General features: G+C 37.5%; 4 protein-coding genes across 5 annotated transcripts; 1 reads left to right on the top strand and 3 right to left on the bottom strand.

Moving 5' to 3' along the window:
- Positions 1–98: 98 nt before the first annotated feature.
- On the bottom strand, positions 99–10,951 carry LOC141811910 (DDT domain-containing protein PTM). Its single transcript, XM_074699989.1, is given in 10 exon segments — positions 99–1,139; positions 1,494–1,991; positions 2,294–2,322; positions 4,482–4,948; positions 5,046–5,170; positions 5,264–5,414; positions 5,417–5,566; positions 5,686–6,793; positions 8,913–9,515; positions 9,610–10,951. Coding segments are annotated over 10 exon segments (5,334 nt in total). The 5' UTR covers positions 10,803–10,951; the 3' UTR covers positions 99–129.
- A 1,246-nt stretch (positions 10,952–12,197) lies between these two features.
- Positions 12,198–15,324, top strand: LOC141811699 (uncharacterized). The gene is made up of 3 exons (XM_074699735.1): positions 12,198–12,290; positions 14,032–14,069; positions 15,034–15,324. Exons 1-3 carry the CDS (start codon positions 12,218–12,220, stop codon positions 15,145–15,147), a joined length of 225 nt encoding a protein of 74 aa, XP_074555836.1. The 5' UTR covers positions 12,198–12,217; the 3' UTR covers positions 15,148–15,324.
- Positions 15,325–15,342: 18 nt separating this feature from the next.
- Positions 15,343–17,395, bottom strand: LOC141811697 (scarecrow-like protein 3). The gene has a single exon (XM_074699734.1). The coding sequence runs from the start codon at positions 16,992–16,994 to the stop codon at positions 15,582–15,584; it is 1,413 nt and encodes a 470-aa protein (XP_074555835.1). The 5' UTR covers positions 16,995–17,395; the 3' UTR covers positions 15,343–15,581.
- Positions 17,396–20,387: 2,992 nt separating this feature from the next.
- LOC141848212 (uncharacterized) lies at positions 20,388–25,389 on the bottom strand. 2 transcript variants are annotated; one of them, XM_074736274.1, is made up of 8 exons: positions 25,315–25,389; positions 24,728–24,832; positions 23,974–24,636; positions 23,283–23,335; positions 22,796–23,164; positions 22,677–22,718; positions 22,472–22,560; positions 20,388–21,065 (listed from the first exon to the last, which is right to left on the bottom strand). In XM_074736274.1, exons 1-8 carry the CDS (start codon positions 25,322–25,324, stop codon positions 20,996–20,998), a joined length of 1,401 nt encoding a protein of 466 aa, XP_074592375.1. In that variant the 5' UTR covers positions 25,325–25,389; the 3' UTR covers positions 20,388–20,995. The 2 variants fall into 2 exon arrangements, 1 of the variants encoding a protein (XP_074592375.1); XR_012603500.1 differs by lacking the exons at positions 20,388–21,065; positions 23,283–23,335; positions 23,974–24,636; positions 24,728–24,832; positions 25,315–25,389 and having other exon boundaries at positions 22,471–22,560; positions 22,641–22,718; positions 22,796–22,886.
- Between the last annotated feature and the right edge of the window lie 951 nt (positions 25,390–26,340).

The raw sequence follows: 26,340 nt of genomic DNA, 5'->3' as shown, positions 1-26,340 counted from the left end.
TTGCTGACTGAAAAAATCCTGACCAAACTTTTTTCAAACTTTCACAAAAAGTAATCATCTAATTGATGAAGTGTTGCAAGTGAATAAAAACATGAATCTTGCAATATGATTAATAAATATAATAAATGGTTAACTTTTTGCATCTTTAACACCAACTTCCTTTTCAGACAGAACTTTTTGTGACTCTGGATGATCTAGGAGATTAGAAACCAGCAACTCCCTGAATATAACCATTTCATTCGAGCTCTCCGTTTCTTGCGAGGTCATTACAATGTGCAAATCATTGTCAATTTTGCAAGACACAGCTTTCCCTTCCACTGGATAGATACAAGGACCATTTTCTGGTTCAGTCCTCAGAGTATATGATGCCTCATCTCTACTAAATGTGGAATCATTTTTATTCTGATCCAAATAATCCTCACTGCAAACCACTGCTGAACAATTTTCTAAAGTTTCACTTTGAAGTTTCTCTTCAGAGTTTTCCCCCATGTTATTATCAGTCTCTGTGAGGGTGAATTCCCTAGAGAACTGAATCTCATCAACTGTGAGGGTCGAAGATGAACACAGATCTTTGCATGTGGTTTCTAAAGTAAATGTGTCCTCAGCCTTGGCCGGAGTTGAGGCAGAACAATTGTTCTGTTCATCCAAATGTTCCTCATTGTGAACAGCAGGACTTGAACTCTCAAATGTTTCATTATGGAGCCTATCTCCATGGTCTTGCCCCACATAAGTAGTAGTAGCTATGATTTTCAATTGACCAGACAACTGAAACTCATTGACTGGAAGACTTGAAAATGGATAATCTAAAATATTTCTTCCTTGGCATTCACTTTCATATGCAATTGGAACCTCCAGTACAACACATGAGGAACCATCATTTTGCAGATCCAGACAGTCTTTGCCATCAGATACAGATGATTTTTCAGATTTTTCACTATGAAGCCTTTCTTGCACGTCTTGTTCCACATTAGCAACAACCTCTGACATAGTGAACTCCCTAGAAGGTGGAATCCCATTTCCTGTGTGACTTGAAAATGGGCACACTGGAATGCTACTTTTGCGGCATTTGTGGCACTTAAATCCAATTAGATTATAGATTTCTTCCAGGGCAAGGCCATAGACATCTCCGTGAAACCAATCTGCACATAACAGTAAGAATTAAGCAAACAGAAAAGGTAACTTCATGTGCTAATGAAAGAAGGAAACTTCAGAAGAAGTGGCTCTGGTATTCAATCATTGAGGTATAGGATCTATGATTGCCATTACTCAATTAGAACAAAGTCACAACATCATCATCAAAATCATCATCATCAAGCCATATTTAATGTTTAGAACAAAGTTGAATTTTTGGAGATTTTTTTTTTTCAGTTTTTCCCAACAGAATTGAACAAAAATTAAGGAAAAGCAATGGCATATCTTTAACTATGAAGACGATAAGAAACAAGTCATGAGAAGATGGAAAGAAGATTGATAGGATATAAGGGCAAACTTACCTTTGCAATTGTCGCAACAAACATAAATAAGTTCTGAATTGTATTCTTTCAAACATAGACAACACACTGGTCTCTTAGAACTTCTGAACAACCTTTGAGATGGGAGCATAACATTTGTTTTTCTGAAATGCTTTGCTCGTTCAACTTCTGATTTCCTTGCCCATTGCAGGCCATTTAACCAGAAGGAATAATGCATAGCTGTTCTTTTTCTCTTACGAGGATTGCTAATATCGACTATTCTTGAATTAGCCTGTTTGATCACAACTAGTTTTTGTTTCTTTTTCAAATTAGGCTTCTTTTTACTTTTTACCAAGACGCGTCTTCTTTTCTTTGGCAACGTCTTTGAATTACTACCAGCACCCTTTTTCTTCTCATGTGACACTACTTTCTTCTTCTTAACATTAGCCTTCATGGATTTTTTATCCTTGCATCTATAGCAATTGTATTCCACAGGTATAGCACCTTTGGACACTCTGACATGCTTTTTGTGAAAATAACCTGCAAGATGGTACTTCATATTTAGTTTTCATTAAAGGATTTGAAAGACTCAACTGCTATCAATGCACGACAAAAAACTTATTAAATACTGTAGTCTATTACTTTCACATAACTTGTGCATCCGATGTAAGTTTATATGGTTAAGATCTGAAATATAAACACATGAAAACATATACATAAGCCGTATATTGCATTAACTTTAGATAATATGGAAATATCATGTCCAAAGTTAAACGATGAAACAGCACAGGAATAATAAGTTGGCAAAAAGAAAATACATATAAGTGTATAGTAGCACATACCATCACACAACTGGCACTTTGTGGCTTCCCTGTGAAATATGAAAAAAAACACAAATTATAACATAAGCAATAGAAAGAAAAAAAGATATGAAAATAAGCAATACAAAAGAGCAAAAACAAATGGTTCTTCAAACAAATTTAGAGTATATAAATCTTCTGGTACATTGAACACAGTAAACCGTAGTAGAAACATAATTTGGATGTAAAATAGGTATCTAGTTGTTTATACTTGAGATATAATTTGCTCCTTTTCACCAATACACTATAGTGATCCAACAATATCACCAATCTTAAGTTTCCTCAGTATTTTGCAATTGATATTAAAGCTTACCCTCAGTTCATAACCTCCAATTTGTACATTATCTTAAACAATCTATGTTGAAAGCAACTAGCGTTAGCAAGAATAATGTTCAATATCCTCTTGAATGTTGTTACACTCTTAGAAGAGACTTTGTTGCCTTGGGTTACAATATTAAAATATTTCAGTTTACTCAAACACTAAATGTTTTCCTAAGATGTTGCTGCTATAGTTAATCACTTAATGTTACATAAACCAAAGTTTTGCTAACTTATGGAACCTTCTACTTCTCTCAGTCAACTCTTATAGACAGCTCGGCAGATGGTTCTTTACAGGATTCTGCAACAACAGGTGGCATACTAGACATACTAATGTCTTCATAAGTGATAACTGTCAACCAGAAGGCACAAAAATGACAAATTATTCAGTGCTGTACAAGCAAAAGCTAATCCGCCAACCAATTAACTAAAAATCCCTGACCCAAAAATGATAATAGTGTCCCATACTCTGTAGTAAGTCTGGTGTTTTGTTCGAATAATACACAATATAGCTGAGCTTCCTTTCTGACTGAACTGAAACCAAGTTTCAATTCCTTTTTCAGACTCCTTCAGGCATGATAAAATGCTTATCAATACTGTCCTCCAGCATGTCTTGCTTGGCTATCCTAAACCACAAAGGAAAGATAGTATAGTAACATTTCTTTAAAAATTGAAATATCATGCCTCCTCCACATTAGTCTGACAGAGTTATACTAATTCAATGCTCTTGTTTGATTCAAACTTTGCTTTGTTACCAAGTTCATTAAAAGCTAAGATCCATACATAGTACCCTCTCTCCTAATATAGTACCATCTGTCCTAATAAATGGAACCTGACCTAGTTATCAGCATCACTGAAGAAAAGTGTAAATGGAAAAAAACTTACAATATGCATGAGACATAACTAACAAGTTAACCCTCATAACATCAGTTTAATGATTTGAAAATGCAACTGATTTTCAAGTCACACATGAACACAAGTCCCAAAAACTGTAATAGAATTTTTTGTTGATTGCTTTCTGGGAATGAGTATGATTTCCTTGCCCATATCGATACATAGTCCAGTTAAAATTAGAATCCTTAATGTTTCAATTCCAAATGTTGGTCCTATTCTACAGGCAATTTCCATAAATTGAATAGTCTCAATCTATGAAATTCCCATGGCTCTAGTACATTAGTTAATAACAATTTGTAAACAGTTAAATTCAGGAGAGTTGAAAGAAACTCCAACATCACTAAGGTCTTAAGGAACCTCGTGCAGGATTCCACTTTCAAGGTGATAAAATATTTTAGATAGAGAGAATCAGATGTCCAAGTTATGTTGATTCCATCATATCAACGGTATATATTGATATCATTTTTTTTTATTTCATCACAAATAAACAAGCATTTTGTGGTGGGATAAAAATTTTCAGGCACTGTTTTATTTTATAATAATAACAAATTTTTAAGGTTAAAATAAACTCACTATGTGCCTTTTAGCAAAGATGATGTTCAGCAATTACCTCATGGAACTATAAGCTCAATCACTCGTTTCATTAAAAACAATGATCAACTCTAAAAATTAGTACCACACAGGAAGTATGTGAAATTGAGTCTTTCAGCAAAAAGTAAAAATTGAATAGGAGGTAAAACTTTGAATACTTGATAGCAAGCAACACATTGGGATCCAACTCCCACCTTATTCACTTATGAGTGCAAAGAGACAAACACACACACACACTAGTGAATATTTACTTTGCTGTATAATGTTGTTAAATCAACTTTCAACTCAGAAAGTTGAAAATCAATTTCATAAATAATTAACTAGCAGAAGTTACAAGTAGCGTAGCAAAATGGCCAAGAATGCATACCTCATTAGCACATTTTTGTTACAATAACCACAGATCTTTCCCTCTAATATTTCTGCTCTGGAGAGTAGGTAGGAAAGGTTCCCTGATCTTTCTAACCTCTTCGCACTGAAATCACCTACTTTAACTGAAGGCAACTTAGAACCTGTTTTTTTCATTGATCGGGCTAATTTCTTCAATTCAAAATCCTTAATAAGATACAGAGGAACATGGTTCTCACTCAACCAAAATTTTTTCCTTTCACTAGAGGGATCTTTATGAAGGATCCCATTTCTGGTAACAGTAGGAGGTAAGTTCTCTCTTTTACCAAAATCAAGTAGATATTTAACATTGGTCACATCCATAGCCTTTCTACGAATTATAACCTTCTTGAACAATCTTGCTAAACTCTTGGATTCTTTTGCCAATTGAGGAAATGGTGGACTCTTCAAAAGTTCCAACCACCTAATATTTGAATCGAGTTCCTTGATCTGAAAGAAGTTGAAGACAATAAGATAATTGTAAAATACTAACTAATGATTGGAAAAAACTATTTATAATTACTGGCATTCAAACTGTAACTATTACCAGAAAAGTCAGCTGAGCAACTGTTTTTGACATCTCAACTGCAGCTCGCCATGCAACGAATTTGCTTCTCCTAGCAAGCTCTGATCCATCAGGATAAAAAACATGTGATATCTTTTTACATCCACCTGAACAAAATGCAATTAACATGACAATATCAGCTCTCAGTCCAACTATCAAAACAGGCTTCCAAGTATACTAACACCTAAGGACAAGTTAACCTTGCCGACCAGCCTTGGAAGTCAGTGATTGTGGCAATATTTTCCAATGGAACACTTGGCGGGAAAGTCGTCCACCACGCCACCAACATATATGTGAGGGGGTATATGAGGGGGCATCTGCTTGGGAGATAATTAACTCAGCACCTGAGTTAGCTTTTTCCCATGCTTTCTACTACCACCAGTATTTGATGGTACGTCCATCGAACCCATGAAGATGTGAGATGATGAACCCAATGTATGAGCAGAATCAACTGGTTTTGTCCAATCTGATAACATTGCAACGCGCCGCAGATTTGATTCTAACTGCAAATCATAACTGATATAACTATTTCTCAAGTAAGAATAACAAAGGAAAATAACAGATTATTAGAACCATCTTAAAGAGGTTGGCAGCAATAGTATACATCTCAATCATTACTTACTATGAGGAGCATATGTCTCAGTGATACCACATTAGATGCCTCCATAACCGCCTTGCGCCAAGAGCTACTGTACTGTGGATTCTCCCACATACCAGATAATAGGCCATTCAAACGAACTTCTATTGACAAAATATCATCGATGGCAGAGCAAATGTGACTTTTCTTTTCATTATGAAGATCTACAGTATGTTCTTTTGAAATCACAAGATGCCTGTCATTAACCACAAATACACAATCATTATTGGTAGATGTTTTGCAAGAATGGCACCAACCACACTTCTCCTTTTGAACATCTGACAGTTTGAGGAAATTATAATAACTATATGTTAGATATCTTTTTGAAATTGCCTTTAGCTGCAGCAACACAAGGTCATCTTCTGATTTTTTAATTTCCTTATTGTTGCTCTCAGTTGATTTACATGACAAATCTTCAGCAACTGATGAAGCTACTCGTCCAAAAATATAATAGTTGATATAGCCACCAGGATCAGACTCCGGCCGGCATGGCCCAGCTTTCCTTTCCTCAGTTATGAAGGATGAAATATTTTGATCAGCGATTGAAAGACACCTTCTATTCTCAACATTCATAACTGCAGATTTAACACGTAAAGCTTCATTTACAGTATAATTGGGATCCAAAGAACAATAAGCAATCGTCTGCTGAGTAAACTGAGAATGGTTCGCAATATAAATCAACTGTTCTTCGGCTTGTGAGGATGTGAAAGGATGTGACGAACCAGTTACATGATCTAAGCTTAACAAATGTGTCTGGCTCAAATCTGATATGGTTGTGCCATTCAGTCCGCTATGGTCAGTAGAACAATTATCCTTTGAATTCTTTTCAATATTATTGGTATTGGCAACATTCTGAAATGAAGATGATAAGTCCTTGGAGGGCAATTCAGCTTCCAAAGCTATGTTCCTTTTGCTCGTTCCACTGCACAACCGGCTAACTGAATCACAGGAATCAAGAGAAATTCCCCAGTGTGCAGATATCGCATGTAAGATTGTAGAATAAGAATGATATGATTTCAAAACCCTGACAACACTGTCTATATCATCCTTATTGTAAAAGAGAGATGAAGAAACATTGTCAAATGAATCAGTTCTGCAGATCCACCAGAGAAAAAATTTAGGGTTGTTGATCATTAACAATTTGATTGTACATAAGTGCTATGGCAGGTAGATAAGATTTCTCAAAAAAACTGCCCACAAATTTGAGAGAGAGAGAGAGAGAGAGAGAATTAAAGTAATTGCAAAAGGGCATACAATTACAAAAGTATATATTGTCACTGTAGCTAATATGGTGTCAAAAAGAATATATCCACGATTCCCATATGTTTTTTGTACTAGGCACTATAATGATGTGTTTGCAGTCCACTTTAGTTTCAAAGAATAGCAGAGTTAAAATTGATAATAGATTGGATACAATATATTTAGGTAAATCCATCCACAATGCCAATATGAAAGTATAACCTAGTTAATATCATGTGCTTTTCTAAGGACCAAGAATCATGTTAAGACTATTATAATTTCTATGTTAGGCATATTTATGCCAAAAACGTCTTTACCTAAGCAGTGGGCAGAAAAGTAACTCTTAAAATTAGGTATGCAAGTGCATGATATTGCAATATTTATTTATCAGCACTGCAGAAGCATCTGAATGTTATACGAGGAAAGACACCAAAAGTTATAATTAATCTAAACGATATGGCTAATAAGGTGATGATATTCATAATTCTACTTATGAAGCACAATATATTAAGTATTAACATATTAAAACACTTCTTCAAATTGATTTCATGCATGTATTTTGAACATGACAGCATGTATTTTTTCCTAATTGGAATTTTTCATAACATTGCACAAATCCTTGATGCAAAGGTGGATATAGTTAAACAAACACTATGAAAAATGAGGCAAATCTAACTTATATGTGTTTCTTTGCTAATGAGAGATACGAAGTACCTCAAACAAGGAACTCAGGACTTAGAACCTGATCTGATCTTAGAAAAAGTAGTAAATATTACATAAAAAGTTAAGTGATGGTAGCATGACTTGTCTGATCAAAATTGAGACAATCTGAGATGATCAAAATAATTTAATAGATTTCTCAGTATATTTAGATACTGGTGGAAATCATCTAGAATCAAATCATTGAAGCAACTAACAATGTGGTGCTTTGACCTTTCCAGCTTAAGTTTGTTACATCAGCTTTGATCAGGTGGGTTGTGTGATTATCATAATGGATCTTTGACCACACAAAGTTTCATCATTTAGACCGAGCAAAGTGATAAAGGTATGATTATGAAAATTGATTCAACCAAGTAAAGTTTCATCATCTGGAATTCAGGAACGGAACAGATTGTGATATGATTATTATTATTGATTTTCCCAATAAATTTGATCAGCTTGCACCAATGAATGTAACAAGTGTTAAATTATTGAGTCAACAAATTATCATTGTGCAATTTTAGTAATACTTATATCATCTGTGTGAAATCCTTTTTGTAAAGAAGAACTAAAATATATTTGTGCATAAAATTATTTGTTTCCACGAAAATCAGAAAGATCTTTCACCATTTAAAAAATTGTTACACACCTATATTACGTTTTGGTGTTTCTAAATGACTTCTACAGGTTTTACTTGTATTATCTTCTGATTGATTCCCAAACAATTTGACACAACTTATTTTGTTACCCCTAAACAATCCTCCACAAAAACTCTGATACATGGACTCTTCATCCACCCACTACATACCTATGTCATATACAGACACTCCTTCATTGACATTCCACCCCATTGATCAAGCATAGAAAACTATGGAGATAGTCATGTCAGACACTTGAACCTACATTCATGTTAAACACTAGTATCTAAGTCTGAGTAATATAGCACAAAACAATCTTATGAAGAAGTATATAGCACAAAACAATCTCGAAACAATCTTATGAAGAAGTATATAGCACAAAACAATCTTGAGAAAAAGTAATCCAGATTCTTTTACTACATTCAAGGAGAATTAATTTGTTCAAATATTAGATTAATAAGAATTAAACTAAAAAGTAAAAACTAAGGTTGGGAAATAGACAAGCATAGCAAGGATCATAATAGGACCACGTGTATGGTATGAATGCATTATAAAACAGTTTAAGGAAAGCATATAGAGGACAAAGAAGTAAAATATTTTGCATCTGGAAAAATATTTGAACTTGTATAAACATACACCAATAGACAGCCACAGCAGCTAAAATATACACGCCCATGAGGATCAGTACTCAAAACTTCAGCTCCTTGGGAAGACTTTGACAACTTTGTTAATCCATCATGCTTTTCCAACAAGCACTCAGGACAATACCAATCACCTTCGGGCAAAAGATCTTTAACAACTCCGACACATCTAGAATGAAATGCAGCAGGACAGCCATCACAGCATATCAAGCTACCATCCATACCACAGAGGCAACACTCATCACTATTTCCATCAGCAGTCTCTTCAGTCACCTCTGGAGCCAAAGGTCCATCTGCACTAGTTATAGTCAAGTCATTCCTACTCCTATCAATGTTGTCATGGACATCTGAAGTAGCTTCACACTCATTCATCCTAATGTCAAGTTCTGATCTCATGCCTTCAGCTTCCACGACACTATCACACAAGAAGTGAAGCATCTCAAGCTTTGTAGTAGCTTCCAGTGTGTAATATTCTGCAGTCGAGACATTTGAATGTGCCATTTTGGCTGAAGATTTAATTTTTGAACCATGAATCAGTAAATAACCAGCAAGATATACAGGCCAAGTAACTAAGTCCAAAAGGTCCCAATTAAGACTCCTGTAAAGAAAACAGGAGTTATAAAAACATAAAATAATCCACTTACACATTTGAATTATATGTATAAGTTTAAAATGAATTTATAAAAATGTACCTTAGGCAATCAGCAGCCAGCTGAGATCCTTCTTCAGAAAGTAACTCCAAATGTTGCTTCAAGGTTTGTAAGATTGAAAAATGTATGTGGTCAATCAAAGGGTTGGCAAAGTTGCACCTTAAACTTGACACAAACATTTCTAGACTGAATGGACTCAAGAATAATACCCTGCTGAAGGACCTCAAAAAAGTGTAAATGGAAAACAAGTTGAGAACGGGCAGTCCCTGGAAATCCAAATCACTAGAAGATGGTGGCAATTCAGGCTTGGAATCCTCAGGGGCATTGTTATAAAAACCATTCTCATTTGATGTGCAATTTTGAAATCTTGATTCACTCTTCAACATGTAGCTATGAGAAGGATACGTTTTAGATAGTGCTGCAGCAACCACTCGGCGAGCACTCCTTCTTAAAGGCACATCTTGTGGATGGTAAACTTTTCCGGATAGTCTTCGCCTCTTTTTAGTGTCATTTTGTTTGGTTTCCAAATTTTCATGGCCGCACCCCTGAGTTTGAGTAGGAACATCATAAATTTCACAATTTTCGAACATAGATAACTCAACTTTTGTAACTTCATCTCCTTTTCCAACAGAATTCTCTTTGGCATGCTCTGAAAATCTCCCGACTCCTAAACCATACTCCTCAGCAAGACCAATATCAGCCTTCAGCTTCATTGTTATGGGAGTCCCTGCAAATCTCTCAGAGCATTCATTACCACTAATTCCCTCCATTACACCATCACCGTTCCTGTAAATTTCTTCAGTAGCATTTGGGAAACAATTTTCCATCAACGGACTGCAGCTACGATTGCATCCTGAATTAATATATTCTTCTTCAATCCCCGCCAAAATCCCATTCGGTTCAGCCAATTTTCCGTCTTCCCCAACAAAACCAGAATCCACAACTCTACCGCTCCCAAGATCAACGTCCTCACAAACACCAAACTCCATCTCGCTCTGCCTACGCTTCTTCGGCGGTCTCCCCCTGCCCTTCTGAACCTGCAACTCCGGCGGGGACGCATCGTCGCCCATTTCCATCAGCATCGAAGCGATCTCCTGGAATTCCAGCTCCTCGGAATCTCCGTCCTCGTACAGCACTCTGAAGTAGCCCGCATCCGGATCGTACGACTCCACCAAGCCGGAGAATGTCCCAAACCCAGGAAATCTCTTCTTCACGGCCCTCCCCACCAGTTCCATCGCGCTTGAACTAGGGTTTCCGATCCGCCGTCACAAACCCCTCCGACCAAACACAGCAGAAGCAAACGAAGCCGCGGATCGGAAGAAGCAGAAGCAGAAGCGGAAGGAGGAGGCAGCGAAGGAAAAAGCGAATTCCAGCTCCGACGGATCGTCCGCCTCCTCCGGTGTATTTGGGGAAAAAGTTGGGAGGGAACCGAAGAAATGGAAAAAAGAAAAACCGAAAGGTAAAAATATCCCCCTCAGATCAGACGTACCTGGACGATGCCGATGCGATCCGGGATAAACGAACGGCTGAGATGGATCGTGGATGGTGACGTCGGAGCTACTCCAGTCCTCTTCGCTTAATTTACTAAATTGAGTCAAGAGTCGAGATGTTGTCCGCTGTTTATTTGAAATACAGTTACTTAAATTGGAAAGGAAGGATAAAAGCCTCGGTTACGGTGCAACGGCCGATAGCTTCTTCTGTAGTTAATTAAATATCTACGGCGTAATATGAATTAATTTTGAGATGTTCGTTGTAGAGTGATGTGTTATTTATATTTTTAATTTATTTTAATAATCGATAAAAAAATTATCGATCAAAAAATATAAATCATAGGAGAAAAAGAGATTCATGATCTTTTCTTTTTTTCCGATAATTTTTTCCATTGAAATCCCATATTATTTTATCTAATAATTTGTTATTTATCATATTTTAATTGATTCCCATATTAATATTTTTATTTAATGAAAATCTCATATTATTTTTTTTCGTTGATATTTTTTTAGACATAAGACTTGACTGTTATGTTTTATATAAACTATAAGTCCCATGGACCTAAGCTTTTAACAAATGAAAATTTTTGAATGAGTTTCAATTTGCTATATTATACGTTCTATGATTAACTTGAGATAAAAATTATGACTTTTCAAAATTTATCTAATATTTATAATGATAACAAATTTATGACTACTAATATTTATAATGATTTCATAGCGGCTACAATACACTACCGATTCATAAAAAATATATAAAAAATAATAATATAAATAATATAGTAAAAGATAGTTGAATAATTGCATAAAGGTAGAATATCTTTTTGATAAAAAAAATCAAAGTAGAGCGTTATCTTGATGATTTTAAAAAGAAAAGACTTATTTTATTTAATTGACATTAAATATTCAATTTATGTGACTAATTCTAAAATAGTGATTTTTTTAATTTATTAATTCAGTGTTATTAGATCAATCGTCTATTAAAAAATTTCAGATTAAAAACGTCATTTTAATTTTTGTCCTAATAACATTACATTGTTAATTAAGATAAATGATAAAATTATTTTGAAAAACAAAATGCATCTTGGACGACTATAAAATGAAATAAAATGAAGGAGTTATTTGCCAAAATAGGGTTTCATCGCCGAGACGCCAAAGAAATGGGGAGAGACAGCTGCTTGGCGCGCGTCACGGCCGGAGTGGCGATAGGCGGATCGATCGGCGGCGCAGTCGGTATGCTATTTCCAACACATACCTCTGCTCGTTACCTCTACTTCTGGTTCCTTTCTTTCTGTCCGCCGATCGAAAACCCTAAGCCTAAAATTTCCCTCTTTACTCAACGCGTCGTCTCTTCGTCGAAGATTCGCTTCTGGGATGGAATAGGTGATTTAGGTTTAATTTGGTAGACGCCAATTTGTGCGCTTTATTGTCAAAAGTTGCTGTTTTTTTTACTCTTTGTTACCTAGCAGAGGGAGATGGCTTCTCCTAGACGTAAGATAAGATGGCTTCTTTTACCAATGGTTCTTCGTCTTTTAGTGTTTATGCCTCAATGCGTAGCCAATGCTAGATAGGATAACATAAAACTATCTGAAACATGTGTAGCTCAGATATATCTTTTGTGTTCGACTGAGTTCCTTTTTACGAAATCATCTGAAGTTAGCTTTTAAAGCATGCATTATGTTGTAGTTAATACTACCATGTTTAACAAATTAAATGCTTTAGCTAATGATGCACTTATGAAAGAATGCTTTATCGAATAATATGAAATCAAATGCTTTATAGTTCTGTGGTTGTGTTGCTTGGCCTTCTAATATTCAGGAAAAATACTAAATATCTTTCACTCACGTTACAAGACATATCCTATGGACTAAAAAAGTTGTGTTTTTTGTTTGTTTGTTTCTTGAATCATGATGACTTCAGACTTTGCAGTTATTGACCGCTTCATTAAATCAATTTTATTCTTACTCTGTGACTTAACTATACAAGCTGAGTATTGTTATTTTTTCTTATAAATTTAACAAATTTGTTTTTTTCCTTCTATGTTTATGATTTTTTCTTATCAATATTGACCTTCATATCCTACTGCTCTGATATTAACAGTACATAACTATTTTGAATGTCCATCGCCAGTTTTGATAACCATGATTTGTGTTCTACAAGTGGCAGCTGAAATCCTACCACTGTTACTGCATGGAAACTAACTACATGATGTGTCAGAGATGGACATATGATTGTGCCACTATAGGCTCCTTTTGCATAAGTTTTGTATAGTCGGTTGGCTGAACATCGTAAATACAGGTAGTTAGCAAGCTAACTCTACCATGCACCAACCTATGTTTGTTACTTAGGTGCACTAGTACCATGTCCTATTATTGTATTTATGTGGATGGAAGAGAAAGGAAATCAATTGAGAAAATAATTGCATCTGATTACTTGAAAGACAATGAGCGGATGAAAGGAAGTGAGAATTGATGTTTATGCCGATGTCGTTCATTTTGTTTGCTGAATTGGATGAAAATTAAAGGCGATGCAAATTCAGCTTGCAAATTTCTCAGCCTTTTGTTTTTGTTCTCTGCAAACTTCCTTTCAGGTAAACAACGATGCTTTTGTTTCCGTTTCCTCTAAATTAATATTACTTTTCTGGTTTTCCTCTTTATAACATTAATATCTTGAAATCAATCGTTTTTTGGTATCTAATCCTGGATGCCAATATGGAACCTCCATATTGTGTTTTAGTTTACCGACATTATAAACTAAAGTATGTGTTGCCCCTATAACAAGATAAAATCGACAGATTTTTTTTGTGTGATTTTGAGATTCTATGAATAATATGGTTATCCTTATCCTGAAATAGGAATGTTTAATTCATAATTCTAGTGTATTTTAAATATTAGTTTCCTTTTCCTAATATATTTGTATAGCTGTATTTTATTTACAAACAATTGAAAGGCTAATTCTAACAAAATACTTGCAGGTGCAGTTTATGGCACATATGAAGCTATCAGATACAAGGTATTTTTTTTAGGTTCCTATCTTCCTATAGTAAATTCCTACTCTTTAGTTTGCAATTACTATTTAATACTCACTATTTGGTGCTGTTTAATATAAGCTCCCACCCTATATAATTGGATATTGACCACTGTAATTCCACAATATTGTGTGACAAAGATTGGCTCGAGACCCTGAGTCGTAAGAATAGAGAGTTTGTTCACCCATGGCACCACTGAATGAGCTCCCCCTATTTGTATGCGCCGAACAGTTCTGTTTGCCTTCCTGAATTATTTCTCTTGTTTCATCACAAAAATTGAAAGAAAAGTCTCGGAATCGGTGTCAGTCATCTTAATTCTATTATTCAAGTAAGATCAACCATTTATGTATGAGAGGGCTTGACAGGGAAGAAGAGATTAAATAGGAGATATTTGATGTATAAGAACCTTTAAACAACTTATATAATTCAAAATGATCCAAAATCCTTGCTTATGGAGGGAAATAACATAGTTCTGTGCGATTGGTATTTGGATGATGCTTGTCAATACATTTGCTCGTACAAGATGGAGTTCTGTTTCTTCCTATACCAATGGTCTAACTTCCAGTAAAAGGTAATCCAAGTACCAGCCATGGCTGGACGTAGTATGTACCTTTAGTGCTAGAATGTATGGACCAACATATCTGTCCATCATACCGATCGCTATGTTTCAAATTCTTGTCGATGATGATTGTTTCACTTTTTCTTTTATTAACACCTAATTGGCAAACAATAACTGAGGAAAATGACAATGGATGATCGATTGTCATTTGTTGGAACTCTTCTGCAAGACTTGCTTTCTTCATCTTGGCTTTGCTATTTCTAGTCAGATAACCAATCTGTCCATTGTTCTACATTGCTTTTGATTTTCTTGCATTTGTTCTAGGATTCCATAATTTTCAAGTGATCTTTGTTCCTTTGTCTTTAGATTGTAAAATATGTGATCTGCAGGTACCAGGAATGTTGAAGATAAGATATATTGGGCAAACCACCCTTGGAAGCGCTGCAGTTTTTGGTCTCTTCATGGGAGCTGGGAGCTTGATACATTGTGGAAAATCATACTGAGAAGCTTAGCATTCATAGTTCTGTTGCACTCGAACAAATCGTTTCTTATGCAAATGTTTCTGGTAAAGCAAATTGTCATAATTTAATTTGACTCAAATTTGATATCAGAATCATGTACTCATTCAATAATGTTTGAGTGGAAGTCTCAATTTTTTGTGCACTCGTCACATTGCCTTGAGATGTTTTATGTCTTTGAATATGATTTCCACTGCAAATTGCTGTTCCTGTAGCTGATTTCCTATTAGTAAGAACAATAGAATCTAGAGAAATTAATTGTTGTTGATCTAGAGAAATTGTGATTTGAAGAAGATTGATTAAACATCTAGTCTGTGAATTCAAGATTGATCTTCCATTCGATCACAGAATCCACCATTGTTCTAAACAGTTTGTGTAGTGTGCAGGGTCAAAAGGAGAAAGAAGAGCAGCAACTCGACTCAATCGCGCCGCTTGCATCGCCATGCCGACACCGAGAAGAGCGGCCGGTCCTGCCAGCACAGCATGAGGCAGCCGCCGGCCTCCTCCCGCACCTTGTAGCCGTTGCACCCGAAGCCCTGCAGCAGCCGCTGGGCCTGCAGGAGCGAGTAGTAGCCGAGCGGCGCCGCGGCGAAGCCAGCGGCGTCGAGCCTCCGAGCCCAGCGGTCCAGCTTCTCGTGCCGCTCCTTCCTTTCCCACCCCTCGCACGCGATGATGTTCTTGATCTCCTCCCCCAGCAGCATCTTCTCCAGCCGCAGCCGCTCGATCGACTGCCGCGGCACCGTCGAGTCGAGGCAGTCGAACAGCGCGGCGTAGTAGAACAGCGCCTCCGCGAATCGCTCCGTCAGTGTTGTGCTGTTGTGGTTGGACTCCTGCTCCGTCACCAGCATCAGCTTGGGCGACAGCCTCGACAGCGCCGACAGGAAGCTATCTATCCGCTCCGGCGACGTCGAGGCGAATGGCGACGATGGTGCCGAGTTCGAGTTCGGGCTGTGCCCGTTGTGGTCCTTGTCGAAGAAATCACCCAGGGTTGATTGTTGTGTGGTTCGTTGCGCCGCCTTGCGGCCATCGGCCGTGTCGTTGGCGGCGAGCAGGGTGTGGAGCTGGAGGACGGCGGTGATGGCCAGTGCCTCCCCTGTTTTAATGCGGAGGCTCTCGATGTCGAGGTTGTCTAATCTGCTAACCACAGGGTTGAATTGGAATGGGATGTCGAGTCGCTCGGCCTCCTCGGAGAGGCGGATGGCGGTGTGGTTGAGAAGTTCCCGGTGCTCATGGACGCCGGTGATCTTGAGGTGCGGCGGGCCCTCCGGTCGCGCCCTCAGCCCCTGAAACAGGGAGAGCCAGGGAGTCGGGTCGGAGGCGTTGAGGTCGACGATGTGGACGACCTTCTCGCCCTCCATGGCATCCATGATGGCCTGGTTGGCGACGACGTAGGAGAGGCGGAGGAAGGGGCAGAGGTCGAGGAAGTGACGCCGGGCGACGGCGCCCTCCGTGACGGGGAGGACCACTGCACGCGCAGAGTCGAGCGCGTGGTAGAGGCCCGGCCACAGGCGGATGGCGCGGCGCGCCAGCGCCTCCGTGAAATGGGACGCGATACGCTGCATGGCGTCGCCGTCAGGGGCGGCGAGCAGCGCGATCTGCTCGAGGAAGGCGTTGGCGCGGTCGAGGCTGCCGGCGGCGACGTGGTTGGCGCAGTTAAAGAGGAGGTGGACGAGGCAGAGTCCGCGCTCGTCGGACTTCAGCTCCCGGTGCCACGGCGAGCAGGGCAGCAGCGCCGGCAACGAAAGAGACATCAACGAGAAGCTCTTGAGCGGCGACGAAGTCACCGACGACGACCCGTCGTCCTGGGCTACATTACCCATCATAGGCGCCATCTAGACCGCCGACAAGATCAAGATCAAGATCAAGATCGGAAAGACAAACCAACACGATCAACAAAACACAAATTTGACTCAAATCCTCTCAAAGGAGTCGCCTTTCCCCATCAACTCGATCTAAGAAAACCCTAAATATACAAAGGAGCCTCCTTTCTTCATGAAAACCCTAGCGAGGATTGAATCCACAGAGCAAGGTCGTCACCTGGGGCGAGCTGATAGGAACACGTATTGCTCCACAGAAGATCTGATAAGATGCGCAAAGACTCTCCACAGCCACACAAGTTCTTTCCCACCTTTAAAACTCAAAAAGCCAAAGCCGGCGCAGTCAAAATGGGAGCAGGGGAAGGAAGGGAAGGGCCTTGAAGGCCGGAGCCAGCGGCGAAGCGACAAAAGTGAAGGCTTAGCTTCTTGTCGGCATCTCGCTTCTTTTTCTCCATTATGACGCGAGGTGGGAGGTTCGCTTGTCGCGGAGCGCGGGGAATAAGAGCGGCCTCTTTGTTCCGTGGCCGAGAAGGTTTGTCTCGCGCGGAGCTGAGCGGGTGGACGGGGAAGGCACGTCCAAGCGTCGGCTCTCGGCGCGTAGCGAGCAGCATGGCACCTCGCCATGGCTGCGTCGAGCGGGGGACGACGACGAGGCGACAAGGGCGCTTGCGCGGGCGAGACAAGTGGCGGTGCCCGTGTCGCGGAGTTGAATTCTGTTTCCTGTCTGACCATTTTACTTCATCTACTTATATCTGTAAACTATGGCAAGCTTTTTTTTTTTTCAAACAAATCAAAAGGATACCTTAATTATTAAAATCATTAAAAAGATATTTTTAAAATAATATCTTATTACATTTTTTTATTTAAAAAATACTTTTAATCTAGTGTTATCACAACCACTACAATAACTACTACTACAATATTAGAATAATCACAAAGTAACTAACTAAATAGGTAATAGCTACAAAATAAGTACTATGACTCGATTTAAAATATTATATATAAAATATTTTTTTATTTTTTTATTAATTTATCAAAATTGTTTATATTTAATCAAAATTATTTAACATATTCAAAATGATCAAAATTAAAACATTATAACAATTAATTAATGATTGCTATACTCTTAGACAGTAACAATAAGTCTCCGGAGCAATGGTGCAACGGTAGGACATCCAAGTTGTGACCCAGGGACCCGCGATTCGATCTCCAACTACGGCGTATTTACAAGAATTTTCTTCCAAATGGGGAACGCAATCAAAGGATGCTGGGCATCTGGATTGGCCGCCGTATGCGCTTTCCGATTTACCCTGGTGGTCGGTGGGAAACTTCCATGAGACCGTACCGGCCACCCCCAAGGATTGAGTCCATGAGACTGATTGAGATTTATCTTTTTTTTTTCAGACGGCAACAATAAATACTACTATTAATGACAGAGGTATAAAAAAAAGAGAGCAATAACAAGTCACTCTTTTATCCATCTAATATGAAATTCCTAGCTCTGTTTGATATAATAATTTATTTTTTCATATAAAAAATGACCTTTTATAATTCTAATAATTAACGGCCTCCTTTTAATCTCTTACTTTTGTTTTATAATTTTTCTTTCATCGTTCCCTCCAATCAACCAAGAAACAATCCACGTTCTTACAAAGTAGTTGGGAGCTGGAGGATCAGACAAGAGTTGAAGTGCAGCCCCAGTCCTGATGCCAATGCAGTGCCATTTGGGCACTCGGAGCCCAGTGGCTGGTAAAAGAATCAAGGCATACGAGGACAAGAAGAAGTCACAATGCCAAACAAACTTTGTGTTGACACTATTCCCTCTCCTTTGTTCTTTCCCTCCCAGGCACTGCCACTGCATGTGGAGATTTCAAGTGCTGCAACAAAAACTGCAGCTTTCTGCCCCCAATAATTTTTCATCAATAAAGCTGGGGAGGCCTCCCTTCTCATCCATCTTAGAAAAATCCTGAAAATAATTATTCTATTGTTTTATTGAATAGATATATCTCTTAAAATGACAAAACAGATACTAAAAAAAAAATAGAAGATCAAAGTGACTGGGCATTCTTCATCTGCTTCAATAAAGGGTGAGCATTTCTAGACAATTGAAACATGGCAGGCATTTTCCTAAGAGGAGCAATGAGAGTGCAAAATGTACTTCCTTTGTTATTTATTTTACATGGAAGTAAAGAGTGGAGGAACATGAGAAGGAAGGAATCATCAAAACTAAGTAACTTCCAACAAGCAAATACAAGATGTTAAGGTCGGAACAAGCCATGGCTCCTTGGATCCACTGACATCCTTGGACTGTCTCTCTTGTTCTTGGCTTGAATTTGGTTCACTTTTTAGAAGATGTTGAGGTAGCAGGTGAGGATGGCAATCACTACACAGGGAACTTGGCTGTCCCTTTGTCTTCAATTGGTTTGTGTGGGATGAGATTTGTCTTCTAGATGACAAATTTCTAGGTAAGCATTTGCCACTTGGTTCCTGAATTCAACACTATATTTGGAGAAAGGGTTGTGTGGTGTCCTATTGGTTTGGATTTTGTTTCTAGTAAATTAGGTTTGTATCTTTTTCAATATTGTTGATTAATGATAAAAGTACATGTGAATATGAAATTACTAAATTGTGAAAGATCACAGTTTCTATCTGAATTTGAATCCTCAACATCAAGAATATGAACATATGGATTGAGAACAAAAAAAAAAAAAATCTCAACATGGAATGGATTGGGACCGGTATGACCCAACCTAAATGAGCCAAGTGGATAGACAAATGGATAAGGGGAACGGTGAATTCAAATCTAAAACTAGCACTTGGTTTACTAACAAACAGCTTGATTAGAATGACTAGAAGGAAAATGTTAACAATTGAAAAAACAAAGCAAATAGTTTGGATAACATGATAATACACACTATAGCCTCATAGGAAAATAAGAATTGAGTTAAGACACAGAGTCCAGTTGAAAGGAAATGAGACTAATGCAAACAATATAGTCATAACAAAAGAAGTGGTGTAATGCACAAGGAAGCACATGCATTATTTCTAGATTTTTCAGCTGATTTTTGGCTGAATTTTAGATAGTTTTCTATGTTGTCTACATGCGAACAATTATTGGGATAGTTTCCTACCACAAAATGAATTTATTGAAAAAATATGATATGTATTTTGTTGCAATATTTCAAGGTGTCAATGTTATCCATGTAGTTGAAAAATGGTCAAAAATTGTCAATCAAACTATTTCTGCGCAACTTGACTAACAGTTTTGAGTGTCAAAAGAGGGTCAAGATATATCATTATTGCAACACATGGTCACTATAAACACTGACACAATATTGAATTATTAGAATCAATACATTGTTGGCAATTGGGATTAAAAAAACAACCAATTTATTTGCAAAAATAACTTCACCGACAGATTCAAGTGTCAAATTTGTGCTACAATAGACCATTATAATACTTGATTACTGTAAAAAATTACATGCACATATATAGATTTACTATTACATGGTTGAAAATTAGGCAAAATTTACCAGTCAAGTAATTTTCCAGCATTTTCTCTCCATCAACTTGAAGAATCAAATACAAACTTTTGAAAGGGGGGAGAGCTTAGTCTGGAACCTTCCGATTGTAGGGGCCTAACTTTGAAAATTGGGTATTGAAAGCATTTCCACCTAGATTTATGTACAATTTACATTTTTGCCCAACAAAAGATTAGAAGTGGTAATGCCATCAATTTGGATAATACTGGTAACCAGAGAATTGCCTTTGTGTTTGCAAATTGTTAGAAACTTGCCTGTCTCACAAAGTTTTTTGGTATTTTTAGTCTCAATCCCGTGTTCTGATTGCAGTAGCCAAATAGACTTTTAGGCGTCCTGTTCGGTTCAAATCATACAAAACTTTGTGGCCTTGAGATGTGCAGATTCTCCATGTCTCTCCTCTTGTCTGGATTTTGCTTGAAAGCTTTCTCCAACGTCTAATATTAGACAAACTACAATATACCTTCACTCAATTATTCAATCTATTGAGGATGTAGTTTCAGTATTATCATCCTTGTTGAAACTAGGTTCTATGACCACGGAGCACCTGTGAGATCAGCAATGTTAGTGCAGAATAGAGAGGTTGAGATTATGCAAGATATAATTGATAAACTTGCAGGTACAAAGACAGGGCAATGAAGGAAAACAGAGAAAATAAATCATAACTTGTCTGTTGTTTATTTAGAAAGACAGAAATTGAAGAGGTAAAGGAGTGGATATTTTCCTTGTACTCATATCTTTCCCCACTTCATCTTGACATCACCTCCTTGCCTAAGTGTGGAACCACTAAAGTGCCTTCTTCTGCCTCTCATTTTCGCCATCACTTTGGCCACATCCATTGCTCCTCCGCTTTCGGCTTGTTCAATGTCTTGCTCTTGTCATGGAGCTTCGCCTCTTAATGCCACTGACAGCCTATCACCTTCTCCTACAATCTTGTAGCTGGAGGATCTTGCCTCCAGTCCACCTCCATATATTTGTCCAATAAAGCAATACTTTTTAAAGTCATCTTCCTATTTATACTCCTTTCTTCTCCCAAAATTGTCTCTTTGAGTAAACTTCTATAAAGATAAAGGATAGGGGAAATAAATCTTCCCACCAAACCACTCATTTTATTTGCACCAGTTTTTAGTAGGAACAATGGAAATAATATGGTCTCATTGATTGGTTGCCCAATTTGGCTATCCTTCATAAACTATAATTTTGCTTGATACTTCTCCGTTTGCTTCCTTCCATCTTTCCTTCCGACACAATCAATAGAATTGATCAACACTAAATTTCTTTCTTTTCTTTTCTTTTCCTCAACCAAGACTATCTTTTTCTTACCTCCAAGCAAAGCAAATATAATAGATTCAACCTCGCAATTATGATACTATTGATTCTTACCTAACATCAATGAGCAACAATGACCTTAGATATTGGCAGTGGATAATCTCGAGTGGCTTGACAGTAAAATTGTACTATGAGACAACCACGAACAATGGTGCTAGAACAACTTGAGGGTTGGCAATCTGAATAATAAACCACCTACTCAAGATCTTTTCTAGGTCTTACTCATGCTGAAGATCATGCCAACTCCATTGTCTTATGTCACAGAAAATTCTGGGTTTTAAAATTTATTCTAGGATTCCCAACATACCTATAAAGCTGAATAATTTTGTTAAACCGTAGCTTCCTTCAAAGGAGTTTATGTGGAAATCAATCTTCTCTCTTCCAATAGTTCTTGAGATTGTCCACCCTACCACACTAACTTATCTCATGTTCTCTAATGATTATGATACTCTAAAGGACTTCAATCACCTCTTCAAGATTGTTTACCAAAATGAACAAAAATGAAAGAAAGATGATGAGAAGATGAACAGAAATTATAATTGATCTCCAGGAGTGTTCCCATTTTGATCCCTCTATCTTACAATCAACATCTGAAAATTAGCAAATTTCCTTCATAGTACTTACCCATATCTTGGATCCATACATGACAATTTTCTAGATAGTTTTGCATGTCCCTGCCTTTGAAATTCAATACCTTTCCGTTTACTTGTCATCTGCACAAAATTGCATTATGAGTCATAATAGTAGACACATAATTTGTGACTTAAATCTTAATGTGTTAAAAAAGTTGTACCCTTGGATCAATAGACATAAGTATCTCTTTCTCAACTAGTTTAGGGTGTTCAGTTCGCTCCTTCAAGATCTTTGCACTCTGCAAAAAGTAGAGAATAATGCATATTTGTTAACAGTGCAGACTTTGAACAAATAAAAAAAGGATACTGTATTAACCTTTATTGTGTTTTTAGGAAGCACTACATTGCCTTTTTTCAGAGTATTTTTATTTGCTGTTCTCAAGGACTCCCTATTGGAGAAATCTTCATCTTGTGATAACGATTCAGGATCATAATGATTTTGAAGACATGTGAATGCTTTGGATGTGCTTGCTTTTTGATCATTTAAATAAAAGTGTTGTTGTGCTCTGTCATCATCCATTTTTGGTCTATACTTTGAGCATCTCACAATTTTCCTGCAATTAGATTCCGACCTTTTCCTTTCAGAATCTTCACTGTCATAGAAATGAGTGGGCTTGTCCATGTGAGTCTTGTGATTTAACTGTAAATTAGATAAATTGTTGGATTGAAGAAACCAGTGTTTGTGCTGTCCAAAGAAACCATTACAAGTACAAGTTATATAGTTATATAGTTATATAGTAATCAACTGACAATAGTCAAATTTAATTACAGTTGTGGAAATGTACTTCAAATCCCCTCATTACCTTTCTCTGGTTACAGGTAGCCTTCTGCATAGATTCTCTGATACGGCATGACTCTGGAAAGAAAATGTTAAGAAAAAAGGAAGAGAAGGGAGAGAGTCAGTAGGACTAAAGTTAGCACCAAGAATCAAGCCTAGCACAAAGGACTCAAGTTCACATATCGAAAATATGACAACATCGTGAATAAACATGATGTTGTACAATGGCAAAGCCCAAATAAGAATCAAACATAGTAGCAAAGCAAGTGGTTTGGTTCTCTTCCCACAACATTGCAATCCATAAAACCCACCACTTTTCATCTTCATCCATATCTGTGGGAGGCCCTTGTCCTCCTCAATTCTGGTTTGACTTTTGAGTTTAAGATCACACTTCATAGAGCCTTCTATTTCATGTTTTCTTTCTCATAGAATTCCCACATCAATATGGTGTGGGACATCTTGTGGTCAAGAAATAAAAAAAATCTCAAAATTGTTATTATCTAGAAGTTAATATGTGATATAAAATAACAAGTCCATTGTTAAACCAGTAGGACAATCAACGACATTTGTGGCAAATAAGAGGAACAGGTTCTCCACAAGAAGTCTGCATGTGATGACAATGAAGGCAATAAACACAAATTTAGGCATTTAGAAAATAGACATGCACACAACTTGAAAGTGATTGAATAGAAGAATTCTAAAAAGATAAGCATTACCATAAGTTGAATTTGTGAATGATGCCCTAAAAGCCCCAGGTGGTAGTGGGTCAAAGTGAACACCAAGAAGTGGACCTTCATCACAATATAACTTTCCCAATTTCAATTTCAAGGAAGAAACAGCATAACTCTCCTTCCAAGCCATATGATTATACTGTCTCGAGTCTTGCATCACTCCTTGGCTCTTTAAGCTCCTTCTGTTCAACAAATCCTTGTTTTCTCCCAAGAATAAGTGCTTAGAAACATCTGTAGCTGCAGGAATCCTCTCCTGTATTAGCATTTCTTTCAATTTTATTCTTGGTCCATGAGGCCTACTGTTCGAACATACAGAACGTGCTACTCTACCACTAGCAGTCTTCTGCTGCATTGCAAGACCTACCATGGAAAGTTGATGTGCATTGGACCTTTTGCTTTCTACATCTTTAGAATTGAGATGCAAATCATCTTGTTTGCTGCTACTACATGATTCTTGCTCAACTCCACTATTTTGGTCGTTTATAAGGCTACTGGAATTTTTCTGTTTACCAATTGCAGATGCTTCAATTTCTAGTAGCTTTTTATTTTTCATTCTTCGGTGAAAAAACCATCGAGAAACCTGCTTCTGAGATAACCCTATTTGATTCGCCAGCAGCAATTTTAAAGATTCACTTGGGTACTTCTGCTCTGAGAAATTATACTCAAACTGAGCACGTCTAGATTTGAAAATTCACGCAACACAAAAACATTGGTTGTTGAAAAGGAATACTAAGCATACCATTGTAAACTTTTTCTAGTGCTTGAACTTGTTCAGGAGTCTTTAGCCTGCTCTTATTCTTTTGAGGAGAAAGAATACCCGCATTCCAATCCATATCATGCGGCCCTGAAAATTCTAATAAAATGTTGTTAACCAAAGAGAATGTGGTGTAAAACATGAAAACCACCACAATAACATGAGTTCAGCTATTGTATGAAGAGATTTGTAATCTCATGGTCAACTAAAGTGACAATTAATTCTCCAGGAAAATACCAAAAGAATGTATGTGCTCATCGTCGATGTTCAAAAGTTCAACTAATTCAAATGAGATCAGAGCTAAGTGGTAAATGCAACTAGAAAAAAAGATTATTTCCGACCGTACTATAGTATCTTAAACTTCTAGTTCTTCAAAACCTAGCTATCTACGCATTTCTGTAGCCTCGATGTTAGCATTCAACTCCAAGACAACGAACAATACAAGCAGCTCAAAGTTCTAGCACGATCGCAGAGAAACGACGGAGTATCGAAAACATTACATCTAATAACCAACAAAAAACAACAACTTAATCGGTAGGAAGGGAAAGGGAGAGGATCCAGTTGTTCCTTACCTTGTTCCATGGCGAGAGGAAAGGGGGAAGGCGGAGAAATCCATGAACCATTGCTGAGACAAATGCTCTTCTTGAGAAGGCCGCAAGACCAGCACAAACATCGAGGGTTGCGAGAAGAAGATGGAATTGAAGAGAGGAAAGGCCCAAAAGGAGGAAGGCGTGTGAACTGAAATATGGTGTTATTCTTGGCTGTGCCTATTTATACCATTCTCTGGCTCTTTGGGGACGGAGAAACATCGTCCCTCTTTTTTTTTTTTTACTTTATATCGGAAAATTGGATTGACAGGATTTTTAATAATAAAAATTAAATAAATCCTGATGTAATTTATAAAAAAAATATAAAATATATTTTAATATTTTATTATATTTTAACTAAACTTGAAATATGAATGGCCATATATAAGTTCGCCTCTCCTTTTACTTTTGAAGTGGAAACTTTGAACTTTCCACAACTCCTAGTAATCTACGAGTCAAAGCATGTCAGCGGAGAATCGGCGTTATTGACACGGCCCCTCCAATGGCACTAGACTGAAAGATGAAGCTCGTAGAAACGGGAAGGAAAGAAAAACTCAAAAGAAAGAGAAGAGAGATTGATGATGAAGAAGAGTTGTGTCCCTTTTTTTAATTTACCTTGGATCCTTATTGGGGCGATCAAGGGCAATAGTTGTTAGCAGACAGGTTGTTAGAGATTATCAGACTGTTGTTGGGTGTTGTTAGAGATTGAGGCAGAGTTTTCGAGTTTGAATAGGAAATCATTGGATGAATGTTAAGTGCTCTGGAGAACATGCTCCGAATGACTCTCCCTGAGTACTATAGTTTTGCAGTATTATAGCATCCAGTGTTATTGTAGTTTCGTAGATATTAGCATTCTGAGTATTGTAGATTTGTGGGTACTGTAACATTACCAGAATTATAACTCTCAAGTCCAAATGGGAAGTCATAGGACGAAGGACGAATACTTAAATGAGCAAATTGACGAGTTAGAAATGTTTGGGAAAAAAAATTGATCTCGAGAAATGAGGCAAA

This window comes from Curcuma longa, chromosome 17 (assembly GCF_044706935.1).
Source record: "Curcuma longa cultivar G26 ecotype Majalengka, Jawa Barat chromosome 17, ITB_CL_G26_1.1, whole genome shotgun sequence".
NCBI classification, from domain to species: Eukaryota; Viridiplantae; Streptophyta; class Magnoliopsida; order Zingiberales; family Zingiberaceae; genus Curcuma; species Curcuma longa.
The sequence above is the reverse complement of the archived record's forward strand: the minus strand, read 5'-3'. Positions and strand labels throughout refer to the sequence as shown.

Bases quoted from the DNA above. Each gene is read 5' to 3' on its own strand.
- LOC141848212 (XM_074736274.1), bottom strand. The intron at 23,336-23,973 runs GTAATGCTTATC...TTTTCTTTCCAG, and splicing joins ATTCACAAATTCAACTTATG to AGTCATGCCGTATCAGAGAA. The intron at 22,719-22,795 runs GTTAATACAGTA...TACTTTTTGCAG, and splicing joins TTCCTAAAAACACAATAAAG to AGTGCAAAGATCTTGAAGGA.
- LOC141811697 (XM_074699734.1), bottom strand. From the start codon at position 16,994: ATGGCGCCTATGATGGGTAATGTAGCCCAGGACGACGGGTCGTCGTCG.
- LOC141811699 (XM_074699735.1), top strand. From the start codon at position 12,218: ATGGGGAGAGACAGCTGCTTGGCGCGCGTCACGGCCGGAGTGGCGATA. The intron at 12,291-14,031 runs GTATGCTATTTC...AAATACTTGCAG, and splicing joins ATCGATCGGCGGCGCAGTCG to GTGCAGTTTATGGCACATAT. The intron at 14,070-15,033 runs GTATTTTTTTTA...TGTGATCTGCAG, and splicing joins ATGAAGCTATCAGATACAAG to GTACCAGGAATGTTGAAGAT.